Genomic DNA, 20,782 nt, shown 5'->3' on the forward strand with positions numbered 1-20,782 from the left:
TAACGTTTGTTTATTTTTGAGACAGAGACAGAGCATGAACGGGGGAGGGTCAGAGAGAGGCAGACACAGAATCTGAAACAGGCTCCAGGCTCTGAGCTGTCAGCACAGAGCCCGACGCGGGGATCGAACTCACGGACCATGAGATCATGACCTGAGCCGAAGTCGGCCGCTTAACCGACTGAGCCACCCAGGCGCCCCAAAAATATGTACAATTTAAATAAAAAGTAAAAATAGGGGTGCCTGACTAGCCCAGTCAGCGGAGTGTGAAACTCTTGATCTTGGGGTTGTTGAGTTTGAGTCCCACACTGGGTGTAGAGACTACTTAAAAATAAAATCTTAAAAAAAAAAAAGGTAAAAATAATCCCATGTCTTCTGGATGCAAAATGGCACTTTAATGATATTGCCTAATTCCTCTCTTGTAAACTGAGTTTTTTCATAATGTGAGAGTTTTAGGTCTTTAAGTCATGGGGATACTCTCCTTCCTACACAGTATATTTCCAGTCATTTGGATATCTGACCCAATATCCTACAGCCCAAACTTATTCTGACTTTTTTTAGGCCCATTCTGGAAGGCGGGGGCTGGGTAAGGTAAGTCAGTCTGGTTTCATACATCATCCTACGTTTATGGTTTTGATGTTTATATTAAAAGGGTTTCAGTAACAGAAAACAAGGAATTGACGTTGGAACTCTAGATCAAGCACACAGAGTATAGGGTGAATCGCTAAAACCAGCTAGGCAGAATACATTGCATTTTTGCCCCACTAGAGCATGGCAGACAAGAAAACGTACCTCTTAAATTACTCACTGAATGTAATCAAAGCAGGGCCCCGCTATTGCTTTGGATTTCATCACTGAATCTGCACCCAGGCCCAGGTCATGTCTCCCAAGGGCTGATTACTGGGTATGGGAGACATGCTAAGGTAGACCCTTTCTAGGGTAAAAGGGACTCTTTGTCAGTGGACTTTGGATCAAGGACTTCTCCCAAACAAAGGGCTTTGCTGAGCCTTTCTTAGATTGCAAGGCAGTTCTAGGACACTTCTTTCAACCTTCTCTCCCTCTTGTCTTCACGGGGGCTCAGACCTGCATCACAGCCTCATGGTTCTCCCTACCTTCTATGACTCCGTTTATGTTTTCTTTTACGTATAAGCATTTCCCCTAATAAAAGATTTGCATACTTAATTTCATCTTGGTGAATGCTTCTGTAAGGACCAGACTAACAGAGCATTCAATGATTTCTTTAGATTTTATCTGTAGTAATTTAAGAGTTGGCTACTGCTCGGGGCACCTGGGTGGCTTAGTCGCTTAAGTGCCTGACTTCAGCTCAGGTCATGATCTCACAGTTTGTGAGTTTGAGCCCCACATCGGGCTCTGTACTGACAGGTCAGAGCCTGGAGCCTGCTTTGGATTCTCTCTCTCTCTCTCTCTCTCTCTCTCTCTCAGAAATAAAGAAACTTAAAAAAATTTTACGAGTTGGCTACTGCTCCCAAAGTTCCATGTTTAAATTGAAAATGGATGTTCTAAAGATAGAGATAAGTTAGCCTCACTCCTAATTTTTAATTTATTTATAGGGAAGGGGTAGAGCCCGATTCTTAGCTTTTATTCTTGGCCTTTGTTTAATCACAGTTTGACAGTGTTTTGCCATCATTTACTTGTTCTCCTCTAGTGCCTGCTATACAGCAGGTCCTGAACAAGTATTCAGGAAGTGAATGAACCATATGTATTCAGCTAGAGAAAGAAGGTATTATTATTCACTTGCTACTAGTTAGCAGTTCTGATAAAGGCAAGGAAAGATACTGAAATCAGGATAAGTGATTTTTAAAATGATCTTGAGCTTTAGGGGTGCCTGGGTGGCTCAGTCGGTTAAGCGTCCAACTTGAGCTCAGGTCATGATCTCACGCTCTGTGAGTTCAAGCCCTGCGTCAGGTTCTGTGCTAACAGCTCAGAGCCTGGAGCCTGCTTTGGATTCTGTGTCTCCCTCTCTCTCTGCCCCTCCCCTGCTCATACTCTGTCTTTCTCTGTCTCAAAAATAAATAAAAACATTAAAAAATTTTTTTAAATGATCTTGTTCTAAAGCATGGGGTTTTAGGTCAGCATGATCTGCATTCAGATACTGACTCCAATCCCGTCCATCATCTTGGAAAAAAGTCTTGGTCTTTTGGGACCTTAAGTTTTTCATCTGTGGAATGGGATACTACCACCTACTTCACAGGGTTAAAGATAAAAAAAAAAGATATAAAATAACATATGAAAAGTACAAAGATGCTTAGTAAATGTTCTCAGATCCTCTTTCCCGGGTCCTACTACTGACAAATGAGCAAACATCAACACACTAGGGTTCACCGCGTGCTCTGGGTCTCCGTATGTCCTCACGTACAAAACGGATGCAGTTGGCTAGGAATTTACCCAAGGGATACAGGAGTGCTGATGCAGAGGGGCACTTGTACCCCCATGTTTTTGCAGCACTTTCAACAATAGCCAAATTATGGAAAGAGCCTAAATGTCCATCAACTGATGGATGGATAAAGAAGTTGTGGTTTATATATACAATGGAATACTACTTGGCAACGAGAAGGAATGAAATCTGGCCTTTTGTAGCAACGTGGATGGAACTGGAGAGTGTGATGCTAAGTGAAATAAGTCCTACAGAGAGACAGATACCATATGTTTTCACTCTTATGTGGATCCTGAGAAACTTAACGGAAGACCATGGGGGAGGGGAAGGGGGAAAAGAAGTTAGAGAGGGAGGGAGGCAAACCATAAGAGACTCTTAAAAACAGAACATTCTGAGGGTTGATGCGGGGGTGGGAGGGAGGGGAAAGTGGGTGATGGGCATGAGGAGGGCACCTGTTGGGATGAGCACTGGGTGTTGTATGGAAACCAATTTTTGACAATAAAGTTCATATTAAACACAACAACAAAACAAAACAAAACCCCAAACGGATGCAGTTGGAGCAGATGTGGCCCCTCGCCTTCCCGTGCCACACTAGTGGTTGGAAACTCAGATGCCCACAGGACTGGGCCAGCGACTCCAATGAGAGACATCAATGCACTGAGAACACGAGCCCTGTATAAAGGACCTAGCTGCTCTTGTGCTGCAGTTGGTCGTTCCCCAACCTGTGGGCCAAACGAAGCATGTTTGTGGAGGTCTGGGCCTGCAGGTCACTCTGTGACTTGTGCTATCCAGCTCTTTAAGTATTTTTAAAATTTTCAATTGTTGCGTATCAAAGAGATTTCCTGCACGTAGGCAAGAAAAATAATCATGGTGTGAGCAACACCCAGGAACCCACCACCTAATTGAAAAGAAAAGAATATAAGCTTTACTTCAGACATGTTCTGTGTGCCCCTCTGTTCTAATCCTGTTCTTACCCCTTCAGAGGTAACCGTTTTCCTTTTCTTTTTTTTAAAGTTATTTATTTAGAGAGGGAGAAAAAGTGCGAGCGGTGGAGGGGCAGGGAGAGAGAGGGAGGGAGAGAATCCCCTGCAGACTCCACACTCCGTGCAGAGTCCGATGTGGGGCTCGATCTCATGACCGTGAGATCATGACCTGAGCCAGTATCAAGAGCCGATATAGAAGACCCTTAACTGACTGAGCCACCCAGGCACCCCGAGGTATCCATTTTTTCTGAATTAACCTTTGTTTTTTAAAGCTTTTAGTGTCTATATCCCTAAACTATCTTTAGTGTTACAAATTAATAGCTTTAGATAAACACAATCATACCAAATATATTCTGTGAGTTGCTTCCCTCCCTCCTCTCATCTTTTTCTCCCCCCTAATCTTATTTGAGAGCCAGCCATGTTGTGGTTTGTCACCGAAACCGTCACTGCTAAATAGTGGTTCATTACATGAGAAAACCACGACGTATTTTTCCACTCTACAGTTTTGGGCATTTGGCTTGCTCGCAGTCTGTTGCTACCAGATACAGTTGCAGTCAATCTTTTCATCCAAGCTTCTCAAGGGCAGTGTTTTTCAAAGTGCGAGTTGTGACCCATTCATTTAGTGGGTCAGAAGGAGCATTTTTAAAAAATCAAGTGATCTAGGATAGGCATCTCATGTTGTAAAGTGTTGTTTCATAAAACGTTTGAATGTCGTAGCATGTATATATGCTCTATGCACATCCACAGTCATCCTACCAAAACAGTTCCACCAGCAGCGTCTGGTCTGCTCCACATCTATGCCAACACTTAACATTAGGATCTTTAATTTGTGCCAGTCCAGTGGGACTTGGATGGTTTATCACTTGGGTTTTAATTTACATTTCCCTCATTACTACTACTGGAGCTTGAGAAACTTCCTGTGCGTTGGCCTAGTTGCATTATTTTTTAAAAGAACCATTTGTTCTCCCAGTTGTACAAACCTGACTGTTGAGGTGAACCCAACTTTGTAACTCAAGAAGATTCCCGTCTAACTGCCTACAGTTGGTGATTACTGTGGACCTTACGCTATCTAATGAATACAGCACATGTCAGATTGCGTGCAATTCTCAAAGGCACAGAAAAGCATGGAATAACCCCTTGATGAGACAACCTTAAGCAAGGCAGTTTTAAAAGAACCAAACTCTAGAGGCGCCTTGGTGGCTCAGTTGGTTAAGTGTCCAACTTCGGCTCAGGTCATGATCTCGTGGTCCGTGAGTTCAAGCCCCCCGTCGGGCTCTGTGCTGACAGCTCAGAGCCTGGAACCTGTTTTGGATTCTGTCTCCCTCTCTCTCTGACCCTCCCCCGTTCACGCTCTGTCTCTGTCTCAAAAATAAATAAACGTTAAAAAAATTTAAAAGAACCAAACTCTAAAATAATATGTAGTAGAGCTTTGATCACAAGGGATATATTCCTAGCACCTTTCAGAATCTTCTAATCATTGAACACTACTACAGCAAACCAAACTCTGTAGTGAAATTTCCGTGTGGTAAGTAGAAAAAAAATAAAGCTGTATTGACGAGCTGATGCTAGGAATCCAATTAGACTCATTCATTGGCTCGCGTGTGCCTGTCAATCAATTACCTGTGATTCACATTTGTATCTCAGCAGAATCTGAAACTATTTAACTGGTTTTCATCCTTTGGAGTTGTGTACAAATAGTTGAGACCACACATGTCAGATCTTTGAATGCCAAATGTCTTCTGTACTTTCTTTTATTATCATCATAGTCTTTGCATCAAGATACATAGCAATGATAGCAGGTTTCTTTTTAAAGCTTAGTATTAAATATTAAATATCTTTCCCCATTTTAATTTTACATTACTCTGCCAAGAAAAAAACAAAATTAAAAGTCAAGTTACTTGAAGCCTGGACACACTTCCATGATTAGCCGGGCTATGTAAAAGTTGGTGGCTGTGTTCTTCCTGCTGTAAAAGCAGATCCAGGCCCTAGAAAGATGGGACCAGGTTCTAATTGTTTTTGAAAAGTGTGCTACAAAAATGGATGGCCTGTTATAAGCCAGGTTACAAAGTAAGGATGGGGGTAAGGAAGGGACATTTTCCTCCAGAAACAGGATTTCTGAAGAGTCCCAGTCCATCATTTTTTCCCAAAATGGCTGGAGGAGGGGTAAAATCTCAACATGAGCTTCGAAGTCCTGTCTCTGTGAGGGGACGGTAGTTGCTTTGCCAACAAGGGGGACTGCTGAGGCGGGGCATGTCTGAGTCGGACCATCCCTACCCTCCTCAGCTAGGGAAATGGAGAGTCTGTTGCCCAGTGGGTGTGAAAGTGGGCTGAAGCTTGGTTGGTACTGAATTCTCTACGAGGTTTCTTCTAGAAACAGACAACTCAGACTCTTCCTCTCACGTCAACAAAGAAGTTATTTTTAAAAGCACTTGGGAAGTTCCTCCTCCACCCCTCAGGTGGGAAGGCTCAGAGAAGGGAGTCATCAGTACAGCCCCCCTCCAGGCCGTAACGGAATTCTTGAAGGTTGGAGACCCCGTAGAAGTGGACAAAGGCTGCTGCCACCACCAGGACATGGAAAATCTGATGAGACTGGAACTGCAAGGGTAACAAGAGAAGAGCCTTTAGGACAGTGGCAAGGAGAGATTAGAAGTAAGTAGCAGAAAGCAGTCTCCTCCTTGAAAACATTTTTTTTTGTATCATAAAAGTGGTATTTGCGTTGCAGAAAAATTTTAAAAATCTTATCAGCGATATGTCAAAATGGCAACCTTGGTTATTTCCCTGCCACGTAAATATATGCACCCCCAAACACTACCCGATCTCCGTGTCTCTCACCGCCTTTTACTCAGACCTTTCACTGTGGCTGCTCTCACTCACCATCACAGGCCCTTCTGGAAGAGTCATCTCTTACCCATATGTCAAATTTTCCAGGAAAGAAGCGCTCGGGAATTCGAGCAGCATAAAGGCCAGCTCCGGTGATGTACATCACAGCCATGAGGAAGAACCAGCCCATCTGGCCCACTGTGGTGGCCTTGACAAAGCCCTCAGCAATAGTAAAGTGCATGGTGGGCACAACACCGCTCAAGCCAAGTCCCAGGAACACCCCTGAATAAAGCAGAGAGACGACTGTCAAGCAAGGAAGCATCCACTACACGGAAGGCACTGTTGTCTTTCTCCGGAATTCAGATGTTTAGTATGACAATTACCTATCCTCCATGTTTAGGAAATTGAGCCCCTTGATGGATAACAGCAGATATTTCGTCAATATCCAGAATGGGAAGAAGGCTGTGTAAGTGCTAACATCGCTATTACCTTGTAAGGAGCACCAAGAGCAAATATCCCCGTTCTTTACTATTTGTTAAGAAATGTGAAACCTTACCAAAAAAAAAAAAAAAGGGGGGGGGGAAGAGATCGAGAGAGAGCAAAGGCCATATCTATCAAAGCCCTCTGATGGCTGACTCAGACACAGAGCCTAAATGGCAAGGCTTCAGGTAGATGGCTTGCAAGTCAGAGGGAAGTTGGGCACGTTTTCCATTAAGATCATAAAAGATTTAAGTAACAGAACTCTGACCTCCTGGGTAGACAGACACACCCAGATCGGAAGTTGTCAAAGCTGCAGGGACACACGAGTAGGTTAAGAGGAAGGGAAGAATGGGTGTTTGTCTCCACACCACCACGCTACACATAACTGGAGGGCAGGGACGACCTTCTGCGTTTCTGTGGATGCCCTTGTTAAAGCACGGTGCCTTATTCTTTAACTTCTTTAACTTATTCTTTTAACTGAAGGTTAAAACACAGCAGACATGAAGTCCAAAGGGCCTAAAGACTAGTGGCAACTCGTGTGTTGCTTCCAGAATAAAGCTTAAAAGGGGGGTCCAGATGAGCCAACACAAAGATGTGTATGCTGATGGCTGCTACAGATGTTGTGACCAGTGTTTACGCTCAAGGTACTTTTTCGTTCACCAAACCCAGTCTTCCATTCCCTTAGGAAAAATAACTCCAGGTGTTTGAATTTTAATCCCTTAGTTTGAGTGCTTAGGACTCAGGTCATTAAAATGACCATGCTCTGTGCATCTTTTAGCTTTCTGAAACCAAATTTAAGAGTAGTCATTTTTATACTTGCAGTGGATTGATCAGCTTGGTGACCAGGTGTCCTGTTAGCTAGCATGCCCCTGAAATAGTCTGAAACATGGGGGAGAACTGAACTTTGAAAATCCACGGTGTTTTGAAGGTTAAACACAAGTCCGGGTTCAGCTGGGCGACCCAAACTGCAAACCACAGGGCCCACGGTTGAGCCTATTAGGCCCGAGGCCCAAATACAAATGAGGTTTACACTAGGGCTTCCTACCCACCTGCTCTTGTCTGCCGGTGCTTAGGAGTGGCAAACCGGTCCCACTGTGCCACAATGATGGCAGAGATGCCCAGGACACAGACGATGGAGAGGTAGATGAGCCGTGGCTGTGGGGAGCAGTAGAAGGAGTAATAGAGCCAGGGGACAAAGCTCCCCATAATCAGTAGAGCAATCCCTGAATAATCCAGTCTAAAAAAGAGCCACAAAAACGAAATGAATCAGTGGGAGAAAGGAAGACACCCTATGGCTTGTTTAACTTGTTCTTTCTGTTCACCTGCTCCCAGATCTGACCATTCTGTCTCCCTCATTTCCCATACAATCCCATACATACATTTCCCATACAATCCTATATCCTGGATCAAACACCCACCAGGTCAAGCACGTCTGTTTTGCAATGGAAAAGTTTCTGCGAACCCCTGATCACAGGACTTCATCCCTTCCCTCAGTTGTGGGCAGCCATATCTCCCCCTAGTGGATACTTCAATTTAGGAGTTCTGTCACAATTCCGATTCCCAGCTTTCCATTCACAACGGGCTCTGAATGTCCTCCCTTCAGTTCTGATTAAGTTGAGTTCCTAAAACAAAACCCTTAAATTGGGGGTATTCTTAAGAGGTACTGTTTTGACTTAGTCGACTTTTTTTTTTTTTATTTTTAAAAATTTTTTTTTTTTTTTAACGTTTATTTATTTTTGAGACAGAGAGAGACAGAGCATGAACGGGGGAGGGTCAGACAGAGAGGGAGACACAGAATCTGAAACAGGCTCCAGGCTCTGAGCAGTCAGCACAGAGCCCGATGCGGGGCTCGAACTCACATACCGTGAGATCGTGACCTGAGCCGAAGTCGGACGCTTAACCGACTGAGCCACCCAGGCGCCCCTTAGTCGACTTTTTTAACGATAAAAATGTATTCCTGTTACCAGTGTTACAGCAAAAACAAAACAACCCACCATCACAACCAAAACCACCACCACCACCAAGCAAATAAACAGAACTCCGGGGGGCGCCTGGGTGGCTCAGTCGGTTGAGGGTCCAACTTCGGCTCAGGTCATGATCTCGGGGGTTCGTGAGTTCGAGCCCCGTGTCGCGGGCTCTGTGCTGACAGCTCAGAGCCCGGAGCCTGCTTGGGATTCTGTGTCTCCCTCTCTCTCTGCCTCTCCCCCGCTCACGCTCTGTCTCTCTCTCTCAAAAATGAATAAACATTGAAAAAAAATTAAAAACACAAGAACAACAAACAGAACTCCGGGCGCAGCGTGGGGGAATATGAAAAGCATTAGATGAGGGGCATCTGGGGCTGCCACAGTGCCTGGGCAGCACAGATAAGCTTAACTTGACTGGTGGGTAGGAACGCTGGCAGAATGAAGCATGGAACACTGCCACACCCTGCCGGGCCAACAGGAAGGCCAGATAGTACTGGGCACGTGCTCGAAGAGCAGCCCACTGGCACCCCAAGTTTACAAAAGGACAGCGCTGCACGGGTAAAAAATACGTTCCACACTCGGGTTCTATCAGTTGCGGAGGCTGTGGGGCATTTTTCCACGAAGGATTTAAGAGAAAAACTGTACCACCCTACTATGCCCACAAAATAGAAAGGCTTTCCCCTGGCCCGTCAATCAGGGAACTTCGGGAGTTATTGGCGTTTCCACTACCCAGTCAGCCCTCCAGTCACAAGACGTTGACAGTCGCACGTGGTCTTTCCCTCCTGACGTTCTTTCAACTCACTTGGAAAAAGTCCGAGAGACTTTCTCTGAATGACAATAGACGGTGTGAAAGAGCCAGGAGAAGCTGAGACAGAGCACTGCACCCAAAAAGAACATCCCAAAAACCACCTTCTCCTGTAGAGGGGCCATGAAGTACATATTTGGTCTGAGCATGGTCAAGATTCCCAAAAAGAGAAACAGCACAAAACCTGCAGGAGCGAAAAGAAAAAAAAAAAAAAAAAAGCCTAAGGAAAAAGAGAGTACGTGCACTTTTGACAGTTGATGGCATTAAATCAGTACTAAAGCTACAAGGGTTGAGCTGTGGGAACCGCAGTCTAAAATTTCAGGAGAAAATGGCAACAGTCGTAGAAACCCTGACTAAAAGAGCATTTTTTTTTTTTTTTTTTTGAAATACCAGCATTTTGTTTTGACAGCAGGAATTTATGAACTCGAAGGGTCTGCCTCCGTCGAGGACAGTTCTGCCAGGGATCACATGAGAACATCTGGTTCTAATTTCTTTTCCAGGTTCTAGGCCTTCCTCCTCTCGTCTCAGAGATCATGATCGAGGATCAATCCATCAGAACAGCTTTGCCCTTTTTCTACCCATGGACAAAGGCTATACAATCCCTTGAGATTTGAGAAGACAAAAACAATGGGTATTTCCCCCACCCAGATCACTCACCAAGCAGATGGGTCCAGATGTTGCCAGTTTCTGTATGGATGCGGAAAATGCTCTTGAAGCAAGCCCGGAAGGAGGGCATCGGCGGTCTGTGGCCATGTAGCAGGTAGTCATTGTCCTTCAGCCAGTCGGGGAGTACGTCATATGGGATGACCCTCCAGCGTCCCTCCCAGACCTGGAATACATACACACTCTCTAAGAAGGGTCCCAAAGGAGGCCAGTCTCTCCAGGCACAAGGGACGAAGGACAGCCAGTCTAGGAGAATGTCAAGCATGCTTTGGGTGGTCCTAGGTAACAGGGAATCAGCCAAGACAGAGTGTCAATGAGGCTATCACAGTACTGTGTATCTCGACCAATTTTTGTTAACGCCTTTGTTCTTTGTTCTGTTAGTTTATCTGGATGTGTTTTAGATTAAGCGTATCTCAATCTTTAAAATTTCAAAATTAATACAGTGAGTGAAAACAAAGAAATAGAAATGAAATATATGGTTTCAAAAAACATACTTTTTTTGCCCTCCTCTGCTCCTCTACTCCAGGGGATTCTGGTTGACCCCTGCTCGATCCTTTCCCCCCAGTAGATTCTAAGTCCTCCCTAGGTTGAGACTGTGTCTTTTCAGAGCAGTGATTCTTAACCCAGGGCACATGGACAATGGACAGAATCCAGGGAGTGGATGGAAATTTGGATGGGAAGAAATTATTTTTATTTTCACTCACCTCTAACTGAAATCTAACGTTTCTTTCAATTATAAATGTGAACAACAAAGCCCAGTAGTTCTAGACCTTTTGACTATCACCCACAGAAATCATAGATATTTTCATACATTAGCTTTGCAGATACCAAAATATTGTTATTCTTCACCGCTTAGAAATTATAAATTTAAATAAAATACGTTATCATTTTCCATGAATGCATATTTAATGTGTTCGTAAAGGAGGCCCACATGAAAATTTTAAGTTTTAAAAATTAAAAAATTCTGATGACTGCCAAAGGGATCCATGGCCAAAAAAAAAAAAAAAAAAAAAAAAAAAAGAAGCTAAGAACTTCTGTTTTAGAATATATTTTGAACAACGTCTAACATGGCAGGCAATACAGATTCAGGCATAAAAGTTCTTCAATCCAATGCACGTTTGCCAGCTGGGAGCATCCCCAGGAAGCCTGCCGTCCTTCTCCTTCCAGAACAGAACCCAGCGGGCTGTACCTTATACACAAACTCTTCCATCTTCTCCATGGCATGGTGGGCTTGCAGGGGAAGTGTCAGTACCCGCACTTCCTCCTCCTCTTCCTGGGGCACTGGGCATGCTTGTTCTTCTTCAGCCTGTAGGGGGAAAAAAAAAAAACCCAAAACCCCAAAAAACAATCCTAAGAGTCATCTCATAAATGGTGCTATTCCAGATCAGAAAGATCCAGAGAAACCCAAGCTGAACGCTTTCTGCCTAGCTTCTCTCCTATACATAGGGCCTTGCGGCTTTTTTCTCTAAAAACATGACAGTGAGTTGATAACACTACAGTTCAAGCTTTATCAATACTTGGTACAGGCTGGGGTGGATGCTCAATTCAGCAGGCAGGAGACAGACTGACGGGGGCTGACATCAAAGCGATATCGGATTGGCACGTCAGTCCTACCTGTTCTTTAGGTCGGGACAGCCCATCCTTACCTCTTGGACAGTGGTTCTCAACTGTCCCCCATTTCCCAAATGTTTCTCTATTCCAGACCACTGAATTCTCAAAACAATGGAAAAGACAGAGTCACAGAGATTCCCTTAACAATTTAAATCTGTTCCTAGTTCCCTGTGCACTGACTCTGGGGATTATATCATGACGGAAACTTTGTATTCCTAGCAGCTCCCAGAGGTATCAGGGCCTCCAAACTTGGTTCTGTAGAAAGCAGCAGCACTGAGTCCCGTACCCCAAGGAACCTTGACATAAAACTTGCACACGGGTGAGCACTCCCCTATCAGGGAGAGAGACCAAACCATGGAGATGGAAAGCCTGGAGGTTCAGCTCCTTCTCTGGGCTATTCTCTTTCTCTCTCCTGTTGATGGGCCCTGGGAAACAAATGGTCCCTCTTAAACTCTGTGATGTAGATTCCTGTTTGCCTACCCCAATGTCCATTCTCTCTCTCTTCCTCAGTAAAAAGGTCCTTGGTTTTACGCAGGGTGGCAATGTTACTGTGATTTTACTCAGGCCGAGTGAAGAGGTCTAAAGTCCAGTGCAGCTGAATAGAATGATGTAACTAAGTTCTGGCCTATGGGCTGTAAATGGAAGTGTTGTGAGGTACTTCCAGAAAGGGTGGGTCCTTCTCCTTTTTCCCCTTACTCATTTTTGAGAGTAGTGAGCAAGAGAGCGAGCAGGGGAGGGGCAGAGAGAGAAGGAGATAGAGAATCCCAAGCAGGCTCCGCGTGGTCAGCGCAGAGCCCTATGTGGGGCTTGAACTCACTACTGTGAGATCATGACCTGAGCCGAAATCAAGAATCGGACGCTTAACTGACTGAGCCACCCAGGCACCCCCTTCCCCCTTCCTCTTTTGTAGTGGTTCGTAGGTGGATGTGATGGGTAACATTAAGAATGAAGGAGGAGTGGGGCACCTGGGTGGCTCAGTCGGTTGGGCGTCCGACTTTGGCTCAGGTCATGATCTCACGGCTCGTGGGTTCGAGCCCCGCATCGGGCTCTGTGCTGACAGCTCGGAGCCTGGAGCCTGCTTCAGATTCTGTGCCTCCCTCTCTCTCTGCCCCAACCCACTCGCATTCTGTCTCTGTCTCTCTCAAAAATAAATAAACATTAAAAAAATAATAAAGAAAAAAAAGATACGGATAATACAGTATGATAAGGACTGGGATAGAGATACTCCCAGGGTGCTATGGTTCCGCCTTTGGGGAGAGAGGGGAGATCGTAAAAAAGTGGAGACTGACACAGGCCTAATGAGAGGTTCTGATCAAAAGAATGACTCCTGGGACGACAACTTACTTTGGTTGGGTTGGCAATGACCCGTTTGCCCTTCTCTTCTAGCAGGGGTCCCAGTTCAGCCAGCTCCACCGTGTCCGTTTCCCTGTTACTGGCAGGAGCCCCATTGCCCTGTGCCACCACAGATCCTTTGTGAGAAGACATCTGGCTGGTACCTCAATCCCCTGCAGCTTCAGCTTGGGGATAGGTTGGGGTCTCTCAGCCCCAGGGGGCAGAGATCTCCCTGTGGTGGTAAACACTAAAAGCAAACACAAACATGAAGGGTACTGAGAATTGATTCCTCTTACAGTTTCATATCCGCGAGTCGACACTGAGTAAGACACAGCTAATCAACGCACATCCTGTCTCCAATTCTGAAGGCCAGTTAACTGCTAAATTCAAATCCATTCCTTGTTCTCCCTCTTTAATATTAGTCTTTACTCAGAACTTCACTAAGCTGACAGATAAGGTTGAAAATGTAACATCTGGTTGCTTGTCTTCAAAGGATCTGTGGTTATGGTACCAAACTGTCACCAAGAAAATCAGCTACTCACCTGCAACCCCCTCCCACAAGTGTGGAGCCCATTTAGTGAGGAGAGTCTAACCTACCATTCCCAAAGCTATTCTGCCCAAGAAACACTTGGTTCTGAGAATGAGGAGCAAAAATACGAAGCCAGCTCCTGGCTGTAATTACAGTTGGCCCTTGAACAACACGGGTTTGAACTGCATGGGTCCACTTATATGCAGATTTTCCTCAGTACATATATGTACAGTAATGTGAATGTAAATATATTTTCTCTTCCTCATGATTGTCTTAATATCATTTTCTTTTTTCCAGCTTACTATATTGCAAGAATACAGCATATACTACATATAACATACAAAATATGTGTTAATCAACTGTTTATATTATTGGTAAGACTTCTGGTCAACAGTAGGCTATTAGTAGTTAACTTCTGGGGAAGTCAAAAGTTATTATGTGGATTTTCAACTGTGCAGGGGTCAGTGCCCCTAACCTCTGGTTCAAGGGTCATCTATACTTCAAGACCACCCGAGCCGTAGAAATAAATTAAATGCCAACTGAACTCAGTTGGGCTTTATCTACAAATGCTCTGACACACGTGCCTTGCATGCAGAAGGAACTTGGTTGAGAGCTAGAGGCCCGGGGGTTAATTTCTCTGCGATGTCTACTAATTCCATTGTAGGATTATAGCCTGGGTTCAACATTTGTATAACAAGCTTTCATCACAATCTCTCCTTAAAGCAAGCAATAACTTACCTGGAAGCAGGAAGTTGAAGACAAGGAGGCAGCCCCAGCCTTGCCCTTTGCCACACACATACCAAACAACCGGCTCAGCAAGAGCTTGTCCCCACCACCACTGCTCATCATCTAAGCGCCACTCAAATTAGTCTTTCAGAAACTAGAGACAGGCACACAAATCCTTAACCAGAGAAACCTAGAACTCAGTTTTCTAGGAAAAACTTCAAACACTTGAGGTTCTCCTGAGTTGGACTTCAGGGAGTAGTCTTTCAATCAGGCCTCAGGGAGACGAAAATATGAAAATGATATCGAAAAAGAGAGGAAAAGTGCCCAAAGATGTCTGTCATCTTGTAAATTACTAGTCGAACCCCTCCCCCCACAACAAAGGAGTTTATTACTCCTAGCAATAGTAATGACCAGCATATTCGCATTTTTATGCACTGGTTATCCAAACCCAATAACCACAGGGCCAAACAATACCTGCACAGGGAGTGGGCTGCACTACCAGAGAGGAAATTTAAGCTTAGGGAATCCAACCCTTTTATAATAGGCAGTAATCACCACTGCTTGTGAGAGAGACACTGTATCTATCTCCCACCGCTGTTCACTATATAAACATCTTTAATATCTTTTTGTGTTTCAAGTTTTTATTTAAATCCCGTGTGTGTGTGTGTGTGTGTGTGAGTGTGTGTGTGTGTGTGTGTGTGTGTGTGTGTGTGTTTTTAAACATCTTTGATATCTGTACCAGTTCTCTTTTCATCCAAGACCGATTACAGTTCCTTCTCGGGGATTACAATTGGATATATGTAGTCAGATGAGGGCAGTCCTCAGGTTTCAAAAGTCATGCTATGCTCAACTCACAAGCACAGCTGACAGCGACAGGCAAGTCGAGTTCAAGAGAGCAAACAGTAACTCACTGTACAGCAGACCTTTATATGGTGTCAACACATAGACAGTTTTTCTTCCGTGAAATGCGCAAGATTCTGACAAGACAGACGCCAGCCCGCAGCCATAGCGAACAACTGAGCCCAAGGTGAACAGGAAACTGAAGGCCCCTGAAAACCTCAGGAAATAGGCAATCCACATAAGAAACACTGGGAAATCTTTTTCAATAGGTTGACCGCAAAACATATTTCCTCAGAGTGAATAAACAGCTTTCCTCAGAAATAATTTATACAAGAGGAAAAAAAAAGTTTTGGGCCCTTTGGAGAGGTCCAAATAGGGGAATACACTTAGCTTAAAACACTGCTGCCAGCACTTTAGAGGCAGGCCACCAAGACGAAAGAAAGAAAGAAAGAAAGAAAGAAAGAAAGAAAGAAAGAAAGAAAGAAAGAAAAAAAATACTCAGGTTCTGTGATATGTACCCTTGATTTTGGTCAGAACCTATACAGTATTTCAAAACGAATGAATGAATAGGGCAGCATTCTAGTGGGCAAGCATATGACTTATTAGCTTCTTGTCATTAGCTAAGGGTTTATGTACTTTTTCTTGTGCTTGTGGGGCTTTCTCCTTTTCCTCAGAGTAAGCCAATACATTCACTGAATATTTAACAAATATATTTAGCACTAGCACCCTAAGGTATTCTAAGGTACTGTGCAAAATACCCAGTTGAACAAGTGTCTTCAAAGAGCCCTTAACCAGATGGCACAAGGTCATTTGTGACATGTACAAAATCAGCGATACAATTTCACTGTTCCGGGAGGGCAGTGGAGGGAGAGAACGCATAACCTAGGATGGCCACACACTAAATTCAGTTATTTCAAATGCTGTGTAACTATTTCACTTGAGGCAATGAGAATAATATAGGCAAACGTTTAAGTTGGGCAGTTAGGGTGAGAGACCCAATGCAGAATCCAGCTTGATATTCATTTTCTCATTTGATCTGCAAAGTTTTTATACCCTCAAGTCTAATGTTCTCCTAGGATGATCTCTGTCTCTTGGCCATCATTAGTCTTTTCGCTTTCAGTCCAAATCACTCTCTGTTAATTCTTCTGATTTCCCTCTAGCTCCTCTGTCACTAGCTCCTACACCTCCCCTCAGCGTTGTCTTCTAGGCCCAGAGTCACTAAACGTAACAGACATCCTAGTTAACTCACAAACCAGCCATCAGCTGCAACTCATCATACAAGATACGGCATCATGCATCATGTAAAGTACATACAATGGAGGTCAATGGAGATCACATCATCATAGTGAGCAAAGTCCATTGTCCGGTTTGGTCTTGTAAACTGTAGCAACACAGAGACAGGAAAGGGAGAGATAGGGATCGGAGGTCTGGCAAGAGAGGAGAGCAAATAACACTAGGACCTGGAAATATAACTTCTGATAGGGTGACAACAACTGGGGATGGTTACAAGCAAGTGCTTTTGTCTCTATTGTATAAAACCAGCATAAACCCTTAAGGTCTCAGGACTGATTCTGAGAACACTCAGGAGCATCAAATATACTTCAGCTTTCTGCCAGCTTTCTACATCCTTATGTATTTTAGAGGAAATACATTTCCCCTCAAACTCGCCACACCCAATATAGCAAATTATAACTGGGCCTAACTCCACTGAGTGCATTTTTGATGGGATTTCGTCAATTCAAGCTAATAAAATCTTTACCACTAAGCTTTCCAACTGGATAAACCTATGATATTAGAGAATAAAGCTGTGGAGGCAGGGAGGTGTTTGTGCTCCTATAAATAAGATAATCCTGTGCCACACTTGGGAAAGAACTGATTCTTAATCACCGGCCAGTTCTAGCTACAGTTTGTATCCCTCACAGTTGCTGGAGACATTTATTCTGTGAGCCAGTTCTGTGAACCAGTTTCCCTCCTTCCCTGGAGTCAAAGGCACAAAGCTTCTTCTGGGAATTTTTAATCTAGAGTCCCCGGACCCTTAGAAATTCTGTGGGTAGGCATGGGTAGGCTCTATGTCTGCCCGAGTCTGTTGTTCTAAAGCAAGATTAGTCTAGCAGTCAAGTCAAAGAACACAGCCATCTTCTCGATGCACGCCTCTGTTAGAGGTGGTTTCACAACTGTTGGGGGAAAAATGAGTCAAGGCCAAGGCCTATGTTTGACAATCACCAAATTGCAGTAATGGTGCCTTGGCTTTCTCACGGGATGCTAAGTGTCACTGACTTAGAGTCTGAAGTGGAACATCACAATCTAACTTCCTTTGTAGCTCTTCTCCAGCTAGCCCAACAGAAGGAGTCTTTTTGATCCCAAACAGAGACAGAGAACCTTTTTCAAATGCCATGACAAAAAAAAAAAAAAAAAGTACACAGGCTTATGGAGTTGTATGCCAGTCCCTGTTTTTAATACCCGGCTTTCAGATACATGGTCGATACAGTTATACATCACAGCAGTCACTTTACAAGGTGTACCTCAGAAGCCCCAACCTAGATGCATGCCTAAAAGTCAATCAGTCGGAACTGGTTTGCCTACAGGGCACGTTCAAGGATCCTTTCAATCTAAGATAACTACAAACTTTATAAGCATTAATCATGCCAACGTTTCTGAACAGGAAAAGGGGATTAACTTTGAGCACAGTGAGAGGAACAAACTCCGGTGGGCAACATTAGAGATAAACAGACGTTAAGGGAAAAATGTAATGACTCTGATGAGTATCTGTACTAGGAAAAAAACAAACAAACAAAAACAAACACCATAATTAATAAAGCTTCTTGGTTTAAGGATGACTGTTTAGTTCACCAGTGTGATTATAGGTAGATGGGACAGGATAATATAGCAAGAGTGTTAAAGAGTTTCAGTGTGGCTTTATAGTATAGGAGTCAAAGGAAATTTCCTAGGCAAACAGAGAACGAACTTAACTGGCCTAGAAAGAAGCACAAACTCTATTCTTTCTCCATCTGACAATATCTATTGATTATTTACAATGTACATGGCACTGTGGCTACAGAGATAAGGCAAAGGAGCATTAGAGGCCTAACATGGTTGCTGACCTCTATTTTAAGAGGGGGCAATAATTTTTGTTTTCTACTAACATCCCTACAAGGCCAAACGTCAGTAAATGCTGGAGGAGAAGTTCAGAAGAAAAGTTCAACTTTAGTTGGAACGATCAGGAAAGGTTTTGTGGAAGATTTTAAGGAAGTATCTTGATAGGTAAAGATGGGACTAGTGGCCATTCCAGAAGCACACCTGGTATGAACCAAAGCAGGCTTGAAAGAACATAGTGCCCAGGGCAGCGAATAATCCATTTTTCTATAAGGGAATCTTCCAAAGGCAAAATGAGGCCAGACTGAAAAAACTGAAGATAGCCTAAAAGCCTACTTAAGGTGGTACACTTTACCAATTCGCAATGGCGAGCCTAGTGATCCTTTCCTACTTGCAGGCAGAGTGGTCATTTATTTTTTAAATCCCTTCAGAATCATGTAAATTTTTTGGCCACTGAGAACAGAAGGCTTTCAGATTCTACTCTGCAATTAGGTATATTCTATGGAGGTCCACCTTAAAACCAAAGCTTTGAAGACCTAAAATCTCAAACGTGAGATGGCATACATCAATGTGAGATTTCTGAGGTAATAAAATTCCGTTTTCCCCCAGTTTGGATTTTGCTCACATTTCAGCTTTTAGGATTACCTTAGATAAAGGTAAATTGTCCACTAATCTCCCTTTCTCTCCCAAGTCGAGGTGGGGACACTGTTACGGTTCGATCTGCCAAGGACTTGTGGTCGAGGACCCTCGGGGCTGCCCCTGCCACGGAAGGCTGAGAGAGGTGGTTCTGCGACCCAAGCCCGCACCCCCCACTCCCCACTTGCCTGGCGCAGCGGCCTTGGGAGCCGGCTTAGCTCTGGCCTGGCCCGTCTCGATACAGGGCCGGAATCCAGACGTCTCGACCTCCCACCGGGGCTGGGAAGACTCGGCACTCACCGGGACTGTGGCAGTCGGGAGAAAGTCGGAGGACGAGCAGCCCACCCGCCCTTAAATTGTAGTGGAGGCCGCCTCGGAGGCGGCGCGAAGTGGGAGGGGCCGGAAATGTTTACAACCCCGACCGCAGAGTAGCCGGGAGGCGCGGCCGGCTCCTGGGTGGGGGTCTCGAGACCCTTGGGGCGTCTGGGCAAGTCAGTCCCAAGGGCTGTCCCAGCCTCAGGCCTGCGCCGAGGCTCCCGGGGGTTCCTGAGCTGCGGCCGATCCCCGCACACCCGCTCGCCGCAGCAGCCGGGGGGAACTTACGGCCGGCAGGCGGGCTCTGCTGGGGGCCGCGATCCCCGGCGCTACATCCCGCGGCGCTGGAGGCGGCCTGCGGCCGAGCGGCCCCGGATCTTCAGCGCCTTCCCCGCGCCGGAAGGGGCGCGCGACCACTCGGCGTCACCTCCGTGGCCGCGTCACCTCCTCTCGGGTGCTCCCTCCTCCTCCTGACAGGCATTCCTCCCGCAGTTCCAATCACAGGCCCGATCCCCTCGGCCACGCCTCCCGCTTGCGGGGTGCCGCCCCATCCGACCTGGCCCCGCCCCCTACGCGGCAGGCCCCACCTGCGAGGCCCTGTTTCCCGCGGCAGGCCCCGCCCCCTCGCTCCGCTCCAATCGTGAACTCCTCCTCTAAAAGGACCACACCTCCAAGTCACTAACTGGAGCACGTGATAGAGAAGGAATTTCGGGGAATTAGACCGAGCCCTGCGAAGGAATGCCAAATTCCCTACCGTGCACCTTGTTCACTAAATTGGGAATGTCCCTCCACTTCATCTGTTACCAATGCCAGTCATTTTATTTCCGAAAACACTTAATTCCTTCTTCAATCTCATGGTCCCTCCCTCCAATCCACAAATATTTATTGAAGCGCTTATCGTGTGCTAGCGCTGGGCTAGACTTAATTTTGGTTAGTTATTTCTGTTTGGAAACAGCGGAATTGTTTCTAAATAGTCTTGCTTGACGGCTCCCTGCTCCAGCTCCGTGTTCTCATATTGCAGCTAGAGTGGTGGCGCCAGAATGCATGTCGGGAGACTATTGGATGGTGCAACCCTCATCTGAGTCACAGAACGCAGAAACTTTGAGGAACTGTAAGTCAGTTCTTTCAATTCTCCCAAGGATAGTACATAGCTGGTGCTATTCTAGATGCTGAGAGAGAAGGTAATTTATTATAACCTTACATGGATGCCTAAAGCCAGTGGGATGAAATCTTTCGGTGCTGGTAAAGGCATGGGCTCAGGAGTCGGATAGAACCAAGTTTTGAGCCCTGACCAGCTTATGATCTTTAGAATGTTACTGAACCCCTCCAAATAAGAATGATCTCATCTGGAAAATGGCAATAAAATAGTGCTATTTCAGGGGCGCCTGGCTGGCTCAGTCAGTGGAGCACACAACTCTTGATCTCTGGGTTGTGAGTTCAAGCCCCACATTGGCTGTAGAGATTACTTAAAAAAAAAAAAAATCTTAAAAACATAGTGCTATGTCACTGGCTCTTGGATAGGATTAAACAAGATAATTTATGGAGGCTCTTAGTGTGATTCCTGGCAAAAGGTGAATGCTTCATGAATGTTAG

The 20,782-nt window shown here is 45.0% G+C and overlaps 1 protein-coding gene across 2 annotated transcripts; it reads right to left on the reverse strand.

Annotated features, from left to right (window-relative positions):
- Positions 1-5,093: 5,093 nt before the first annotated feature.
- ADIPOR1 (adiponectin receptor 1) lies at positions 5,094-19,641 on the reverse strand. 2 transcript variants are annotated; one of them, XM_030303139.2, is made up of 8 exons: positions 19,478-19,641; positions 13,063-13,297; positions 11,297-11,413; positions 10,102-10,273; positions 9,442-9,628; positions 7,725-7,912; positions 6,284-6,477; positions 5,094-5,970 (listed from the first exon to the last, which is right to left on the reverse strand). In XM_030303139.2, exons 2-8 carry the CDS (start codon positions 13,201-13,203, stop codon positions 5,842-5,844), a joined length of 1,128 nt encoding a protein of 375 aa, XP_030158999.1. In that variant the 5' UTR covers positions 13,204-13,297; positions 19,478-19,641; the 3' UTR covers positions 5,094-5,841. The 2 variants fall into 2 exon arrangements, with proteins under 2 accessions (XP_030158999.1, XP_030159001.1); XM_030303141.1 differs by lacking the exon at positions 19,478-19,641 and adding an exon at positions 12,005-12,143 and having other exon boundaries at positions 5,842-5,970; positions 13,063-13,151.
- Between the last annotated feature and the right edge of the window lie 1,141 nt (positions 19,642-20,782).

Source organism: Lynx canadensis, chromosome F1, assembly GCF_007474595.2.
Source record: "Lynx canadensis isolate LIC74 chromosome F1, mLynCan4.pri.v2, whole genome shotgun sequence".
Lineage (NCBI taxonomy): Eukaryota > Metazoa > Chordata > Mammalia > Carnivora > Felidae > Lynx > Lynx canadensis.

What these genes read in the sequence shown, in the direction of transcription:
- ADIPOR1 (XM_030303139.2), bottom strand. Translation starts at nt 13,203, where the DNA reads ATGTCTTCTCACAAAGGATCTGTGGTGGCACAGGGCAATGGGGCTCCT. An exon ending in GTCTCTCGGACTTTTTCCAA is followed by an intron (nt 7,913 to 9,441) that starts GTGAGTTGAAAG and finishes GCTCTTTTTTAG; the next exon opens with ACTGGATTATTCAGGGATTG. An exon ending in CTGGAAAATTTGACATATGG is followed by an intron (nt 5,971 to 6,283) that starts GTAAGAGATGAC and finishes TTACCCTTGCAG; the next exon opens with TTCCAGTCTCATCAGATTTT.